At 50.0% G+C, this 17594-nt stretch overlaps 1 protein-coding gene across 1 annotated transcript in view; it reads right to left on the minus strand.

The window, feature by feature from the left end:
- Positions 1 to 16314, minus strand: part of FRMPD3 (FERM and PDZ domain containing 3) — a 47896-nt gene extending 31582 nt beyond the window's left edge. Inside the window, exons 1-7 of the mRNA XM_060137643.1 lie at positions 16210 to 16314; positions 12657 to 12764; positions 9739 to 9870; positions 7933 to 8052; positions 4372 to 4508; positions 3911 to 4037; positions 1788 to 1877 (exon numbers count right to left, since the gene is read on the minus strand). Coding sequence (XP_059993626.1) covers positions 1788 to 1877; positions 3911 to 4037; positions 4372 to 4508; positions 7933 to 8052; positions 9739 to 9870; positions 12657 to 12761 — 711 coding nt within the window. The 5' untranslated portion in view covers positions 12762 to 12764; positions 16210 to 16314. The remainder of the gene's footprint in view (positions 1 to 1787; positions 1878 to 3910; positions 4038 to 4371; positions 4509 to 7932; positions 8053 to 9738; positions 9871 to 12656; positions 12765 to 16209) is intronic.
- Between the last annotated feature and the right edge of the window lie 1280 nt (positions 16315 to 17594).

Below are 17594 nucleotides of genomic sequence, written 5' to 3' on the forward strand. Positions count from 1 at the left end.
AGGAAGTGAGGAGAGGAGGCGGGAGGAGGAAACAGAAAACAGGCGTTGGACCGGTTCTGCTGGAAGGTCTGGAAACATCTGGAGCTCAGTGCCAGGGCCAGAGGACAACCTCGAGGGGAAAATGGTCTGGGATGCCCCTGTTCTCAGGCCAGGGCCCCGGATCATCGGTCCAAATGGACACATTAGCCTCAGCAGAAGGGAGAGTGAAGAGGGCAGCAGCAGGGCTGGTTCTAGCAAAATCGTCAAATAGGTGAGGTTTATTTTGGCGCCTTGGAAGCACCCTCTTCCTACCAAGCCCCAGGGATTTTCCATTTGTTGCCTCAGGCCACTCAAGGCTCCCACCTGGTGCTCTGTCTGAACAGGTGGCATCCTGTGTTTGGTCTTTACCCTCCTTCACCAACAGCCACTTGAACTTGCACTTCTCACCTGGTGCTAAAAGCTGAAGTGACAAAGTAACTCTGCCCAAGGTGTCAAAGGTTGACTGGGCGCTTAATGACTGGAGGAGTGGAGGGGGACCTCCCTCCCTAAGAAGGTATTTGCCCTTTAATAGGCATTACAGCAGTCTTACCCCAGAGCAATGACCTATAAGAATTTCAGCACTGGGCTTTCCGTAATCCTCAAATCCCAGTATGTAAGTGGCCACCTCTGTGCCTGACGGACTGGATTCCCTTAAGTGGTCGTGACAGGCTCCTTGACGCCATCAAGCCTGAGCCCTCTGCCGGCCCATTCCCTGGCATTAGCATCATTCCCGAGGAACCTATTCCATCTGCTCTAGACGCTTCGGTAAGCGGCTTTCCATCAGTTGCCCCACGAGCATGACAGCGTGTTCCCCAGAGCGTGACAAGCACCTGGATCCAGTCAGCAAGATGATTTGAATTTCCTTTCACCGAGGCTCACTAGGGTAAACTAGCCTGGGGCACAGTCTTAGGGGGACCACTTGTGCCCCGCTGGAGAGGAGCGTTGCTATAGTGAAGGCCCTGGCAGGGAGGGGGGACGTCTGGGCTAGGGGATTGAGGGAATATGGGTAAGAGCAATGAAACAGGGCAGGGGTCGGCAAACTCTGGCCCACAGGCCAAATCCAGCCCTCTGCCAGTTTTTGTCCAGCTCACGGACTAAGAATGGTTTTATACATTTTTAAATGCTTGGAAAAAATTCAAAAGAACCGTATTTTGTGACATGTGAAAATCACATGAAATTCACATTTCAGTGTCCCGTAAACAAAGAGATACTGGAACACAGCCAGGCCCATGTGTCTCTGCGTTGTCGACGGCTGCTTTCATGCTGCAAAGGCAGGGCTGAGTAGTTGCGACAGGGACCTTCATGGCCTGCCGGCCAGGCCTAAACTATTCACTTATCTGGCCCTTTATAAAACAAGTTTGCTAACCTCTGAAATTGAGAAAAGGGGGCACAAAAGAGCCTAGAGGGATACTGTTAACAAATATAGCCTCCTACTTCACATTTTATCTTTTCTTTTTGTCCGCATCGCGAGGCTTGCGGGACCTTAATTCCCCAACCAGGGATCGAACCCAGGCCCTGGGCAGTAACAGCGTGGAGTCCTAGTCACTGGACCGCCGGGGAATTCCTGAAATTTTTTATTTTATTTTTTTGCCTCCTACTTTCACCATTTTACCAGAGGCGGGACCAGAGCACCACGAGAGGGAAGAGGGAGAAGAAGGAGGAAGAGGACAGAGCATGCCACCTGAAAGATCTAATGGAGTCTCTCCTGTCCCCCCAGCCAAGGACAAGCGCCCCCGAAGGGTTCCCTCCCCCTCGCTGCCCTCACTGACCAGGCCCACAGTGTTGAACAAAACGCCCGTGAACGTCGGAAGTTCATTCAGAATTCGAAGATACTGGAGTTTGGCCTGAATTGCAGAGCCCTGTGGAAACAACCGACTCAGAAATATGAGAAACTTGAGGTGCACAGGAAAAGCAAACCCATGTTCGCAGGAAGGAGGGTCAACAGCTTAGGACAGGCACTAGTCAGACCAGTCAGAAAGCCCCACTGTGGGACACTCGGGAGAACCACAGGAAGGTTCCAGTTTGGACAGCTCTTGCCAGACTCTAGCATCCCATCTCCCTTCCTAAACCCTCCTCCTATCCCCCGACCTTCATTCCTGAAGAATCCAGCTTACTCATTTTGTTCCTCGGTTAATTTCGACGCCTTTCCCCAACTCCAACACCCCACGACATCTATACCTCTCTCCTGAGATCCCTGATGGCCACTAGGTACTGGCCCTCCCCAACTGGGGGTCGCACTCAGTACCTTTATCCTGAGCACCTCTAAGTCCCGAGCCTGCTCTTCCTCTGGCAGAAAAGTCTCCATCAGTGGTACCCGCATCCCCCGGGCACTTGAGCCAGAAACCTGTGAGTCACACTGGACTCTTCCCTCAGCCTCTCACCTGAGGGCCACCAGTCACCAGATCATCTTGATTCTACTTCCTAAGTCCCTCTCCACCCTACCCATCCCTCTTCTCTAGCCCCGTGGTCATTGCCTGGATGTCCCCCACTTGCATCACGGTGGCAGCCGGGTTACCTTCAGTACTAACACTCCTTTCCCTCCATCCCTCCACATTTTCAGTTAGAGGGAACAGCCTAAAACATAATCACACCACTGGCCGCTTAAAGCCTTCAGTGGCTCCATGCTGCCTACAGGGTGAAGGATAACCCCTTTCCACGGCACACGAGGCCCTCCGTGAACAGGTTCCTGCCAACCTCTTCGGCCTCCTCTCTTGCCCGCACCCCACTCAGGCAGCTTCCTTGAACCCTCCGCACTGGTTTCTGCTGATCTCTTTGGATCTCCCTGCCTGGGAAAGTCTTCCTCCCCGCAACTCATCTAGACAAACTTCTATCTGTCCTTTAAGACCCAACTCTGGCATCAAATGCACCGACTCCTGGCCTTTTCCATCTCCTCCAGGCTGGGCTGGCTGCTGTTCCTCCGCGCTTCCAGGGCACCTGCACTGGTCGCACTGTGTTGTGACTGCCTCTTGTTTCCCCACCAGCCTGTGCCTGACTTGAGGGCAGAGACCGGGCCTTCTTCATCTTTGTATCTCCGGCCCAAGCACTGGGGGTGGGGGGCGCTCAGAAAAAGTGTTTGCTGAGGAGATGGTTGGGAGCCCTGAAGCTCTCAGCTGGGAAGAAAACAATCTGATTAAATATGCACAGCAAAGTAGGAATGGCTTAACTCTCGGGGGAAATCTGCATCTTAAAAGAGAAGCTAGTTGGTAATGCAGGGAATCTGGCATGGGTGGAATATAAGGGGGCAACTGTGTCCAGTGTCTCCATCTGCATGTGGATTCTGGTGCCCCTCACCACCCGCCTGCCTCCTAGGCAAGCAGACTGAGCCTTGCAAGCCTGAGAAGGGCCTGCGGGGCTGGAAAGGCAGGGAGTGGGAAAGCGCGGGAGAGCACAGCAGTGACCTGAGTCCTGCACCCGCCACCCGGCGACCCATTCTCCAGGTCAGGCCTTGCCCCATGGGGCTGGGCTTTTATCTCCCAGAATTCCCTGTACCAGGGCTGATGAATTAGAAAGCTGATGAGGGACAGAGCAGTTGTTTCCACGGGAAACATGTCTCCCCAGGGTCCAGTGCTGTCCACACCACAAGTGCTTCATCAGCACTGACTAAATGGGTGGAACGACCCAAGAATATTCTCCTCCTGCACCTTTGTCCCTTTGCTTTGAGGACCCTGGGCTCTCCCAGTTACTTGCCACTGAGCAGTCTCTGGGGGTGTCTCAGGCTTGGGGAAAACCCCTCTCCACAATCATGCCCCATATCTGGCCAAGCTAGATGTGTATCCAAGTCAAAAACAGTGGGGAGGGTTCCCCAGAAGACCACACCTGCTGGGAAAGCACACAGGAGTCCCCCATGGCCACTAGTGCCCGAGCAGGGTGCCCGGTGGCCTACTCTGGATACCTTGGTGCTGCTGGAAGGATGTGTTTGGTGCGCCTTCAGCTGCTGAGAGAGAGATTTCCGGAGGTTCTTCTCTTTGATGCCCTGTAGGAGGGAGGGGGGAAGAAAGGGTTCCAGGCCCCACTCCTTCCTAAAAGCAGAAGAAAAGTAAGAAATTAGAGAGACAAGGTGAGACAGAGAAAGCAAAATGGTAAGACAGAAACTAGCTGAAATCTGAGACAGAGATGGAGGAATGGAGATTAGGAGAGAGAGACAGAGAGGGGCTGGAGGCAGGCGAGTAACATTGGCCACAGTTCTCTAGTAGAAGCTGTAGCCCAAGGGCATCCTGGTCTCGGTGTGAGGAATTCCAATTCTCACTCCCATCCCAGGCCCACATTCCTAAAACGCAGAGCACAGCTCAACCACTGCACCTTCTCCCTACACAGCTATCTGCCCCCATCCGGAAGGGCCCTGGCGCAACTCACTCCACATTCTTGAGTGAGATCTTCTGACTAGGTCGAGTAGCTGAGACAGTGATATAGATGTGGAGGGCAGCAAGGCCCAAAAGCATCTCTGGCTTGGAGTCCATTCCAAAGCGTTCTCGGATGACATCGTTCCGACTCTGTGAGAGAGGGCAGTCCAAACCCGTCAGTTAAAGGAGACGTTCCCTCCCCACCCCCCACCCCACCCCACAGACTCCCTTATATCCTAGAAGAAACTCGTGGTGTAAGTAAGCATCCTAGATCAAGCGGAAGAGGAAGATTCTGCCCTTGGGGAAGAGGTAACAGAGGAACCTCAGGTCTCAGAGACACTATTTGCTTCATTCAGCGGATACTGGACAGCCCCCTTCTCAGTGACTGGTACACACAATGGCAAGGCACAAATGGTCAGAACATCTAGGGCGCTGCAAAAGTGAGACATGGCAACACTCCCTTTCTTTCCTCCTGTTACAAAAGACCTTTCTGCCTTTTCTCTGGGGCCTATACTCACCGCCCCCCAGCCCCAGCCATCGGAGGCTCCTCTACCAGCTCAGATGGGAACAAAGGAAGAGAGACATTGGGAGGGATTCTCTACAGGTCTCTGGCCCAGAAGCCCACAGTGAGAGATGGATTGCAGGGATGGGGCAGATATTCTTTCCTTGGGGTCTGCAGATCAAAGCAGTGATGAGTCAGTCTTCCCTATGCTATCCTAAAAAGGGTCTCCTGGAACTACTGGCCAAAGGTATGACAACCCCCAAACCCTGAAGGTCAGAATCCCAGCTATCAAGGATTCAGCCTTGGTTAGACCAGTTGCCCATTGTGCTGAGGTGAAACCAGGATGAGCTAAGAGACTAGAGAGCCACAGTGGTATCACTACAGCATAGGAGAGAGTGTAAAAGGAATACTCCATCAGTGATCATCTATGCAGAAAATCCAATGGAATCTACAAAAAAAAAACTACTAGAACTAATGAGTTAGCAAGGTTGCAGGATATAAGATCAATATACAAAACCAACTGTATTTCTACATGCTTGCAACAATCAGAAATTAAAGTTAAAATCAAAACCATTTACAATAGCATCAAAAAACGAAATAATTAAGGATAAATCTGTCAAAACATGTGAAAGACCTGTACATTGAAAAGTAGAAAACACTGCTGAGAAAAATTAGAGAAGACCTAAATAGATATATATTGTGTTCATGGGTTGGAAGACTCAAACCAATGTATAGATTCAACACAATCTCAATCAGAATCACGGCAGGTTTTTGGTAGAAATTAACAAACTAATTCTAAAATTCACATAGAAATGCAAAGGACCTAGAATGGCCAAAACAACTTTGAAAAAGAACAAAGTTGGAGAACAGACACTACCTGATTTTAAGACTTAATATAAAGCTACAGTAATCAAACGAGTGTGACGTTGGCATAAAGATAGACACATAGATCAATGGAATAGAATGGAGAGTTCAGTAATGACCCACACATATACAGGCAACTGATTTTTCACAAAGGCAACTAAATGGAGAAAGGATGGTCTTTTCAATCAATGATGCTGGAACAATTGGATATCCATATGGAGAAAAGAAGAACTTTGGTCAATACTTTGTACCACATATAAAAGTTAACTCAAAATGGACCACAGACTTAAATGTAGAACCTAAAATGATAACACTTCTAGAAAAAACTAAGAGCAAAATCTTTGTGACCTTGGATTAGGCAAAGACTTCTTAGATATGACATCAGAAGCACAAGCCATAAAAGAACAAGTTGACAAATTGGACTTCATCAGAATTCAAACTTCTGCTCTGTGAAAGACACTCTTTGGAGACTGAAAAGACAAGTTAGAGACCGGGAGAAAATAATTGCAAATAACAGACAAATGACTTGTATCCAGAATACACAAATAACTCTCAAAACTCCATAATAAGTAAACAAACAACCTCAATTTAACAAGTGGGCAAAAGATTGGAATAGACACTTCACCAAAAAAGCTGTATGATGACAAGGAGGCACACGAAAAGGTGTTCAACATCATTAGTCATTAGGGAAATGCAAATGAAAACCAGAATGAGATACCCCTGCATGCTATTAGAATGACGGAAACTTCAAAAATACTGCTAACACCAAGTGCTGGTGAGGATGTGGAGAAACTGGGACTCTAACACACGGCTGCTGCTTACATAAAATGGTACAGCCACCTTGGAAAACAGCATTGGAGTTTCTTCAAGAAATTAAAGAAAGATAGATCTACCGTATGAATCAAGCCATTCCGTTCTTAGGTATTTACCCAAGAGAAAAGAAAGCATATGTCATACAAAGACTTGTACGTGAATGTTCACGGAAGTTTTATTTGTAGTAGCCAAAACATGGAGACAACCCAAATGTCCATCAGCAGGTGAACTGTAAACAAATTTTTATACATCCATACGACAGAACACTACTCAACGATGAAAAGGAATGAACTACTGATACACACGACAACATGGGTGGACCTCAAAACCATTATGCTGAGTGAAAGAAGTGAGATCAAAATAAGTGTTCACACCGTACGATTTCATTTGTATAAAACTGTAGAAAACGCAAAGTAATCTGCAGTGACAGAAAGCAGGTCGGTGGCCGCCTGGAGATGGGAGTATGAATTACAAAGGAGCCTGGGGAGGCTTTTGGGGGTGTTGGATGTGTTTAATATCTTGAGTGCGGTGATGGTTTCGTGGATATAAACATATGTCAAAACTTATCACACTGCCGTTTTAAATACGTGCAGTTTGCCGTGCGTCAATTAGACCTCACTAAAGCTGTTCAGTATAGAAAAGGAATACAGCTGAACACATCATCACAGAGGGGAGAGAGAGGGTGGACAAGGTCCTGTCACCAAATTCCAAACTATCTGAACTAAACATCCATCTCTGCACCCAGCAAACATCCACTCATCTTTCAAGGCTAACAGCACGCATGCATCACTTCCTCTGTGAAGCCTGCATCGTGCCCCTCCCAGGGAGAGTTGGCAAATTGCTTCCTGAGTGCCCCTACTGACATTGTACCCTGCCATCCTCATAGTGCGTGCCTGTCACACTGCCTTTATTTGTGCACATATCTGCCTATGAGCTCTAGCGATCTAGGATAGTTCTTTGACCACCTTGATTGTCAGCACCTAGCACAGGGCCTGGCCCAGAGGAAGTGCTCAGCAAACGTTTCTGGATGAACTGAACTGGGAACCATCTCCTTCGTGGAGCTCGGGATTGGGGATTGGGACCTCCTGTTACTCAAATGCACTTGTTAAACCAGGGTATGCTGTGAAGATGCCAGAGTTACTGGGGTTGCTTCCTCCTGAAAACTGATAAGATCTGTCTAGACAAACAGACAAGACTTGGAGCCAGAGCCAGCTCAGGTTGCCAGGCCAACCAACTTGACCATGGCCTACAGTGGTAGCAGAAAATAAGAGAGCCTTCAGAGCTACCTGAAGGTTGGAAAAACTTACATAGCGACTTCATTGTGATGGCAGAACAGCCTGCCAGCTTGTTTGTCCATTGGTCTGTCTGTCTGTGTATCCCCAAGCCAGACTCTACCTGGATGTAGAGGTACTCGAAAGCAGCAGGATCCCGACGCAGCAGCTCCACCGGGTCTTTGGGAAAGAAACTTATCCGGAAGAGGCATTTCATTCCATGATAGTGTGTCCGCTGCACTACCTGAATCCCAGGGGTGAGAGGTGGGAGGAAAAGAGAGCTGGGATCAGTGGCTGGGTGCCAGGAGTCAGCTCGGCGGCTCTTCAAGGCAGGGCCTGGCTGATCCCAATTACCACTGGGGAAAGTGATGAGGAGCTAAGTCTTTTCTGCCCTTCTGACCCAAAGTGACTAGAATTTTCGAACCACTTATCCACGACTTGGCCTTTATCAACAACCTAAGGCCCAGGACATGAGGTAGGAAGCAAGGGCTCCTGGCAACTTCTCTGACTCTTCTTGCTGCGGGGCTAATGCCTTTGCCTTGCAGAGGGGCTCAGCCTCAAGCAAAGGAAGTTGCTTATGAGAAAGCAAATCAAAGACTTAAAATCCCATTTGGAGGTGTAGCTGAAACAAGCTGGCAATATACCAGTAACTGCTGAAGCTGGGATAGGTAATGAGGGTTCATTATCCAATTCCTTCTACTTTGGTGTATATTTGAGATTTTTTTGTAATAAAAATGCTTAAAAATCCCATTTGGAACAAGAGACCAGTTGGATCCACAAGGCCCCTTGAGGGGTGGGGAGGCGCTTAGGCATCCCTCCAGGCAGGACACCCACCTTTCCTTCACAGGTGGGAACCTGTGAGTCTCTGAAGTGCATCTGGCTGAGAGCTAAACTTGAAGAATTCTTCTTTCCTAAATCCTTTCATTTTTGCGTGTCTGATTTCAGCTTTTGTTTCGCTTCCTTCAGACATTTCTTCCCAGCCGTCTCTCTCCAACTCCTTCCCTACCTCCCTGGGAATATATTTTTTTTGAAGCAACTGAGAAATTATTTATTTATTTGGCCGCGGCACGCGGCATGTGGGATCTTAGTTCCCTGACCGGGGATTGAACCCCCGTCCCCTGTATTGGAGGCGCGGAGTCTCAACGACTGGACCACCAGGGAAGGAAGTCTCCACTCCCTGGGAACACTGATTGGCCCTGGTTGCCTCTCTTGCTCTCCATGGTGCATCACCACTGGTAAAATACTATCGAGCAATCCTGGATTTCCTTGGCCTTTTTCCAGAGGCTGGGAAGATAAGACACTTTCTCCTACTCTACTTTGGAACTTGACACGGGTGACATGCTGTCCATGCTTGGTCGCACCCAGCCCGTTCCCAGCCCACATGTGTCCTAGCCTCAGAGGTCTCACTAGACTCCACTCGCTCATCCTTCCATATTACAGCCTTCACCCTGAAGGTAAAGTTTCCCCTCGCAGGAGGAAAAGTCTAGCAGGACCTCCAGGAGACAGTGGAGTTGACACTGCTCAATTCAGTCTTGCACGCGGTAAATCACCACCCCATGCTTTCCCCACTAGTGACCGCCAAGACTAACAACTGTCATGCCTTTCTTAGGTCACAAGAGACATTTTACAGAGTTTTTTTTTTGGCTGTGCTGTGTGACTTGTGGGATCTTAGTCCCCTGACCAGGGATTGAACCCGGGCCCTTGGCAGTGAAAGCACAGAGTCCTAACCACTGGACCTCCAGGGAATTCCCAAGAGACATTTGAAAAGGCCTCTGTGGGTGGGTCATAAAGATCTTGATTGAGAATTGGGACTTCTGGGAGCTGGCTGAGCGTATCATGATGAATTTTCCAGAAGGAGAGTACCTGGTGGCCTCTTCTCTACTAAAGGCCATCTGCAAAGCTATCAGGCCAGGACAAAGGAGTTACTTACATAAGCCAGGGGCTGCTTGTCCTGGAGAAGCAGGAACTTGTGGTTCTGTTCTGGCCCAGCATATTCAAGGACAAGGGCAAAGTGCTCAATGTACCTCAGGGAAAGCCGGTCCTGTAATGTCACCATGACATCCTGTGGAAGACAAAAGAGCCTTGAGAGAGAGATCCCTTCCAGCTCTAAGATACTCTAAGCAGGACAGGACCCAAAATGGGAGACGGGGACTGAACATCCAGAAAGATAGTCCTGGGGAGAAGGCTGAGGCTGGGAAAGTGGGCCAGACAGAGACACTGGCCTTTATGGTAGCCCAGGCATGGCGCTCCAGGATGAGGAGAATGACCCAGGAGTGCTGTTCAGAGGCCTGGGCCCTGGGGAACACCACAGGTGCAGGGGGTGGAGGGAGGTATTTCTGAACTTGGCCGGGCCAGGCATATGGCAAAAGAAGGTCATGGCCCTTCCTCCCCCTCTCTCTCCTTTCATTCAATAAATTGTCTCCTGAGTGTGTCCTAAGTGCCAGGCACTGTGTTGGTTCTTCCCTCAGCTTCTCACATGAGTCAGAACGTTCACTCTGGTTTGTCCCGCAACTTAGGAATTAACAAAAGCCAAAGCCACAATTACATGATTAAAAAGTAGACGATTTCTGGATTTATAACCTAAATTGAATGACTGGAGTTACTGGCAAAATGTTCATCTTTGATTTAGCTGGCTTTGAGAGACGATCAATTTAGCAACTTGAAAAATGCATCCACGCAGAGGAACAATGTCATGTGTTTTATGTACAGTCATGAATTTGACTACTTCTGCACTCTGCTCCGCTGCCCTACTCTTGATATTAGGGTGTCTGGAAGCAGATCCATGGGGGCTGCCCACATGTCAGTTTTGAGACTTCTACCATCTATTTGCTGTGGCTTCAGCATACACTGGCTTCCAGCGTGTGTGTTCGTAGAATCGGCATCGCTCAGCCCCCGAAGGCTGGAAAGAAGCAGGCTTGGGAATGCGAAGCTCCCTTCCAGCCAGGGTTGCCAAACAAGCCCCTCAGTGAACATTGACAGCTGTTTAGCTATTCAAATGTTAGGCTGGAAATTGGTGGGTACTTGAGAATATCTCTTTGTATTATCCAAGTAGTCACAGAGGCGCCAGTGTTGCTGAAGTGCTGGCAGGGAGAGATGAGATTTTCTCTGCAGTTCGGCTGCTTTGGGACTGTGGACGGCCAAGCTGGTGATTGCCAACCGGTGTTACAAGTCTAACAGCTCCCATGCCAGGCTGTCAATTCACCCAGGCACCTCTCTGGGACAAGCGGCCTGGCAGCCTGTCCAAGTTCCAATGAACAGCCAGTGCACCCTCCCTGAAGTCATGGTAAGGTCACAAGCCAGGGGACGCTGCTGTCCTGGAAGGCTGGGGCTACCTGGAAGCACTAACGGTGGTGACATTGTGAGGTGGGAGGACGCTCAGAGGAGCCTCCACGGGGAAAGAGAGGAGTAAATGCTCCAGTGTGGAGACAGATCGACAACGGACATACCGGTCCATGATTTAACACAAAGGAGGATTCTGACACAGAGAGATACCCACATCTGGAGGAGGGGAACTTGGACACCCCTGGGTGGCCTAGTTTCAATGTCCCTCCCATAGACGGAAAACTTCGATAGTCAAGAGACCATTCTGCGGCACCCTAAGGAGTGTGTTTTGGTCCTAAGTCCCCTGGGGGACCCACCCAGGCCTAAGCCTTCCTAAGAAACTCTCGGTTCAATCAACACGGGTTAGGCCCAGGCTTTTGCAACTCGGGCGCTACTGGCACTTTGGACAGGACAATTCATCATTCGGGGACTGTCCCATTCCTTGCAGGACATCTAGCATCTCTGACCCCGAGATGCCAAATGCCAGTAGCATGCCAAACCATGGGGATGACCCCAAATACCCTCAGACATTCCTAAAAACTACCTGGGAGGGGACAGTGCCAACCCTGGCTGAGAACCGCTGGCAAAGCCAATTCTGAACACCTGATAACTCCTCTTAGGGAAAGTTTCCTGGCCCAGGGCTTGCTTTATTTATAGGGTTGTCTTAGCCCCAGCAGGGGCACCTCAGGACATTCGTGGGCCAAGGTGGGTTTTCTGGGCAGGCAGCACTGATTGCATGGAAACATTCATTCTGGGGATGGCATTCTCTTTCTGGAGAGAATCCAGAAGAAGCAGGAGCAGATATTTCTATCCCAGAGCAGAGCTGAACCTGAGGGTTAATAGTACATCGCCTCTCCTCCTCAGGACTAAGGGAATAACTACAACTTCTAGATGCCTGGCTGAGCCGTTAAGAATCGGAGCTCATTAATTGCTCTTCCTGGGAAAGGAATAGCCAAAGGGACTGTTGGTGGACTTTTCAAATCTTGGTTCAGTGCTTAAGAGCTGGCTGGTATTTAAAAAGCAAGCCATGGCTAAGCTAATCTCCTGAGAGATGGTTTGTTGATTTCTGTGTGTAAACTTGCGTAGGTGTTATTGTATCCATTTAAATCACTTTTGCTTTATAAATGGTTTAATGATCTTCATACTCCTTAGCTCCTAAGCACTCCTTGAAGGACGCAGTGTAACATGGACACGAAACAGTTAGCAGATGTGTGCACACATGCATGCATACACACATGCATGCACGTGTACATGCGTGCACGCACGCACACACATACACACAAACAGTCACTAGCACACAGTCGGGCATTCAACTTTCCCTCACCACAGTCATCCGAGGACTGTATGTTTTTGCAACAGGGTGCTCCCAGAAGCAGGAGTTCAAAGACCAAGACCACCTTGCTCTGGTAGCAAGCGGCTTGGTGCAGACTCAGAGGAGCCCAAGGACCAGCAGTGGTGTGTGCTCCAGAGGAGAGCACCTCCTAAGAGAGGACAACACCAATCCGGGAGAGGAGACCCTGTGGGTACCTTAACAGTGGTCCGGCCATCAAACGTGAACGACTTGATCTGCCCATTTTCTAAGAAAACCTTCAGGACATTGGGGATGAGGAGAAGAGCTTCTTTCTTCATCATCTTCTGTGAACAGGCAGGGAAAGGACAAGGAGGGGGACTCATTTAGAAGGAGGAGGGAAGCCAGAGGAGGGGCGTGGAAAGGAAGAGAAAGGAGTGAGTGAAGGAGACAGGGAACCAAAGGTATGGAAGGACAGAGATACAGAGGAAAGAACCCATCAATGATAATGTTAACGTGGAGACCAGAACCGAATTCTCCAAGAAGACACTGGGCCATATCCAAAGCTCACCCTTCATTCGATGTCACTGCACATCCACAGTCTACTGTGGCTCAAAGCTCCACAGCTCAGAGGGGGCTCGGCCCATAGAGACCACCACACTCTGAAGGGCTGATGGAAGGCCTTAGGAGCCTGCCTCACTCACCTGCTCCTATCTCCTGACTCCTGCCTTTCCACCTGGCCCTTCACACATCGAGATCACTTCCATGTCCATGCCTTTGCTCTGCCAGTCTCCCTCCCTCAAGGCATCCTAGGTCTTCTGTGACCCGGCCCCTGCCTACTTTTCCAGAGTCATATCTTACCATTCCCGGTACCCACAGTGCTCTTTCATGCCTGCATACCTCTAACAACTCATCATTCAGGGACTGCCATAATCCCTGCAGGACATTTAGCGTCTCTGACTCTGAGATAATAAATGTCAATAACATGCCAAATCGTTGGGATGACCCCAAACACCCTCAGGTGTTCCGAAAAGCTTTCTAAGAGTGGGCGGTACTGACCCTGATTGAGAACCACTGGCAACGCCCATTAAAAAAATATTTAATTAATTAATTTATCTGGCTGCACTGGGTCTTAGTTGCGGCACCCAGGATCTTCACTGCCGCGTGAGGGATCTTCACTGCGGCATGCGGGATCATTTAGTTACGGCATGTGGGATCTACTTCCCTGACCAGGGATCGAACCCAGGCCCCCTGGATTGGGAGCACAGAGTCTTAGCCACCGGACCACCAGGGAAGCCCCCAAAGCCCATTTTCGAATACCCGGGGCTACAGCAAGCGCAGAGGACCGGGGTCTAGCCTTACACTAGTAGTGACCTGGCACACATACGCAAATCCACTAGAGAACAACAATAACACCCAATCAAACCAACAGGTATAAGATAGCTACGGTTTCCTAGATGAGGTGAATTGGATTTTGATTTTAAAGGAGGTGGCAGGCGTGGACTATTAGAGAGGCCAGACAAGAACAGTCCAGATCTAGGGACTGTCATGGACAAAGTATGAAAACATAAGCAAGTCCTCCTGGGTCAGGGTGTGGTAGGAGGAGGGGGGTGGTGCTATCGTGACATCAGATCATTTCGTGATGGAGTCAAGCCACAGTGGGGAGTGATGGGATCTAAAGTTGGAAAAGTGACTCCCCGGTCCTCTCCCTGATCCCGAGATGCCTCGCTCCCGCCAAGCCCAGAGGCCCCGGATTCCCAGGCTGATGACGCTCAGCGGTGGCTGGTTTTATTTAGCACACTGGGTTGGACTCAGATAATTACTTAATTGATCTTGCTTAAAAATAGAGCTGGCAAGGAACACCCACAGGATTTATTTTTGCTCTGGCTACTTAATAAAGCGCTGGAACACCAAGAGAAAGGGATGATAGGGTAGCTGGGAGTCACCTGGGCCTGGACTCCCCCCGCGACCTGACCGGTGGTGAAGCTGCTACGGTCCACACTGGGGTGGTGGTGGTGGGCGTGTATTGTGACATCATTTCCTGAGCACAGTGAGAGTGAGAAGGTTGATCCCTGTGTCTCTCCCAGACAAGAGCCTCCACCATGCTTGGTGGCCTGTCCGGGAGCCTGTCCTGGAGCGACAGAGTAACCCTGGGGGGTTTCTAGCTACACTGGGGCATTTATGTGCAGACTGGTCTGCAGTGGGGGCCGGCTTCTGCCTGTGGCTAGACGTGACATGTGGAGAGGGGAATCATGGGGGAGGAAGGGGGAGTGGGGAAGGGAGAGGAAGAAAGAGGAGGAAAAAGGAGGGAAAGAAGGGGAGGGGGAGGAGAGGAGGGGTTCTTCACTGGGTGGCCTGGCCTTGGTGGGTTACTCGGTGATGCCAAGACGGGATAGGTTGTACCTATCTGTACTCTCCAAATTCAAGCCTCACTTCCTCTGGGTGTTCAAGGGTTCAGGACACAGATGTCCCCTTAGTGACTTGGACCTCAGGATCTGCTTTACTCCGATCCACAAGGACTCCACACCACTCCCTTTCCTCTCTGCTCACTGGCCCCGGCTTCTCTTCAACCTCTTCTTCTGTGACCGACACGGAGCTCAGCCACCAATTATTCCGACGGCTTAGCCAATGGGGCCCAGTTGTCACTTGGGCTTCACAGCCTTCCTTGAACAGGGATGGAGGAGGGCCTAGGTGGAGTTTGGGTATGAGAGTCAGGGAAATGGAGACGGAAGACACCTCTGTCCTCTATCCATCCCTTCGTCTGGGTGGCTCTGCCTCAAAGAACTATAGGGGTGCCTGGCAACCTACTGATTTCTCCACTCAGGCTGGGCCTCCTAGCTTGTCTCAGCTGCAGCTGTTCCTCACTACAGAAATGCCACGGGCCTCCCGAGAGCCCAGCCCAGGACAGCCTGTAAATGCACACAGTGCCTGTTAGCTCCGGCTGTCCTTCCCTCACCCACCCCCATGGGATGTCACCAACTTCTGCGGATTCCTAGAGGACTCGGAGTTATCCATGGCCGCTTAATACACATCTTTCTGCGCTCCACCCACCTCTTCTCATTTGCTTATCTGGAACAGATGGCTCAGTTCACGTTAACCCCACAAAGCAGTGCGAAAGAGTGGGCTGGCCATGACCCCCCAGATTGGCCGCTGCATGGCATGGGCGGTCAAGCATCACCTGCTCCTCGAAATCATACCACCCTGCGGTGGATTCTACACTGTCTCAGTCTGAGCCGCTTGTACTCCCAACATCACTGAGAGGTATCCAGAGGCAGGGAACAGGCATTTATTTTGCATCCCTTGTAACGCTGGGAACACAGCCGGTGCCTACTAAAAGCTCTGTGACTTAATGAGTCTATATCATTTCCCCCAGGCTGCTTCACCCTTCATTGCACAGTCTTCTCCAATTGAGACCTGGAGCTGTGGGATCACTTCAACGTGAAGAGAGCTCAATGTCACCACCTCTTCAGAAAACCACTATTTCCTTCCTTCAAGTAGCCAAACAATGTTTATGGAGCACTGTGCTAGAGACGGAAATTTCTTGAAGCACCGTGAGGATTCTGAGAGTATTGATACATATCCCTTCTCCCCACAATGCCCAGGGCTTCTCTGGATGCCACACACCCCTCACTCAATACCCACCCAGAGTCCCGAGGTCCCCGCTCCAACCCCTTCATCATAATGCTGTCCATTCTGAGGAGCAGCAGATGAGCAACTGGCCCAGAGCGAGACCTCGACGGCCAGGCCGACTCTGGCCAAGGGCCGCGGGGAGGAGGCCGAAGCTGCACTTACTGCATCTGTTTCTCCAATTGCCACCTGCTCAGAAAATCGGACCTTCACGGGATTGGATCTCAGCTTGGCCTTCTTCGCAGCACTGATGAAGGCGGATTTGGGGGACTGGAAAAAGAACAGAGAGGGCTGGTGAGTTCTCCATCCCTGGGAAAAACCCGACCTTTGCTGCATGGGACTTAAGATGTCTCCGTATGGGTACCCTTTGCCCTGCTGATCAATAAGCCAATAAATAAGTATTGATTCCCTACTAGGTGCAAGGCAATGTGCTAAGTGCTTCCTTAGGTGACTGGTATGTTCTCTGTACGCTGGGCATGAATCGAATTGGAGTAAGTTGAATCCCATTATTAATGCTCTAGGCCTAGGGGAGTTTGCAAAAATTCTTTGTAATAACATGCACTGAAGCTTTATATATTTGATTTTCTTAATGTGAGATATACCTAAATGGTGGTTTTTATTACGTCTGAATATGAACATCGCAAAGGATTTACAGAAATAATCTTATTCACTTCAAAGATATGCCCTGCCCCTAGGATGGAGACTCATAGAAAATATTATTTTAGATGTGGAAGAAAGGAGGCCTAGCCCTCCAAAAGGATTTCTCCACTATTTCTACACTATTGGGGAGTAGAGCCATTAGGGATTTTACCCAGGTGTCCTGGCTTCCTAGTTCTGGGCTCTCCACTACTTTGTTCATCCAATTCTATAAGAAATGCTCAATCAGCTAGGCTCTCCAATTTTCGAAAGCTCCCACAAATTCAGCAGGACGCATGGTTAGCAAATGCTGGAAACTAAGTCTTTCCTGGGTGGGCCGTGGATTTGAGGAAATGCAGGAGCCCTGGTGAGGGGCACCCTCATGTCTTTGGGGGCATTTATTCATCCGTGTGACAAATTTAGGGAGGGCCCACTCTGTACCAGGCACAGTTCCAGGTGATGAGGGATCCAGCAGTGAACAAGATGGGCAAAACTCCCTGGCCTCAGGGAGCGCCCATCCTAGCAGGGACAGACAGACAGACAATAAACACAGAAATATCTCTTAGGTAGCAAATAAGGACACGAGGACAAATCGAGCAGAGTGAGGGACTACAGCAGAGACTGAGGCCGTGAGGGTGGGGAGCGGCCGGGGTGTTATCTTAGACGGGACGGTCAGGGAAGACCTCTTCCAGGACGTGACATTTAAGCAGAGGCCTGAAGGAAGTGAGGTTGAGACCGCCATGAGGACATCTGGAGCAAGAGCCTTCCAGGAAGAAAGAACAAGAAAGTCTCTAAGGTGGGAGGAGGACTGGGGTGCGTGGGGAACAGCCAGGAAGCCCAGTGTGGCCGGAGTGGAATGACTGAGCGGGGAGCCGCAGAGGAGTCTGGGGGCTGGATCACATAGGGCCTTGTAA

Source organism: Lagenorhynchus albirostris, chromosome X, assembly GCF_949774975.1.
Source record: "Lagenorhynchus albirostris chromosome X, mLagAlb1.1, whole genome shotgun sequence".
NCBI lineage: Eukaryota > Metazoa > Chordata > Mammalia > Artiodactyla > Delphinidae > Lagenorhynchus > Lagenorhynchus albirostris.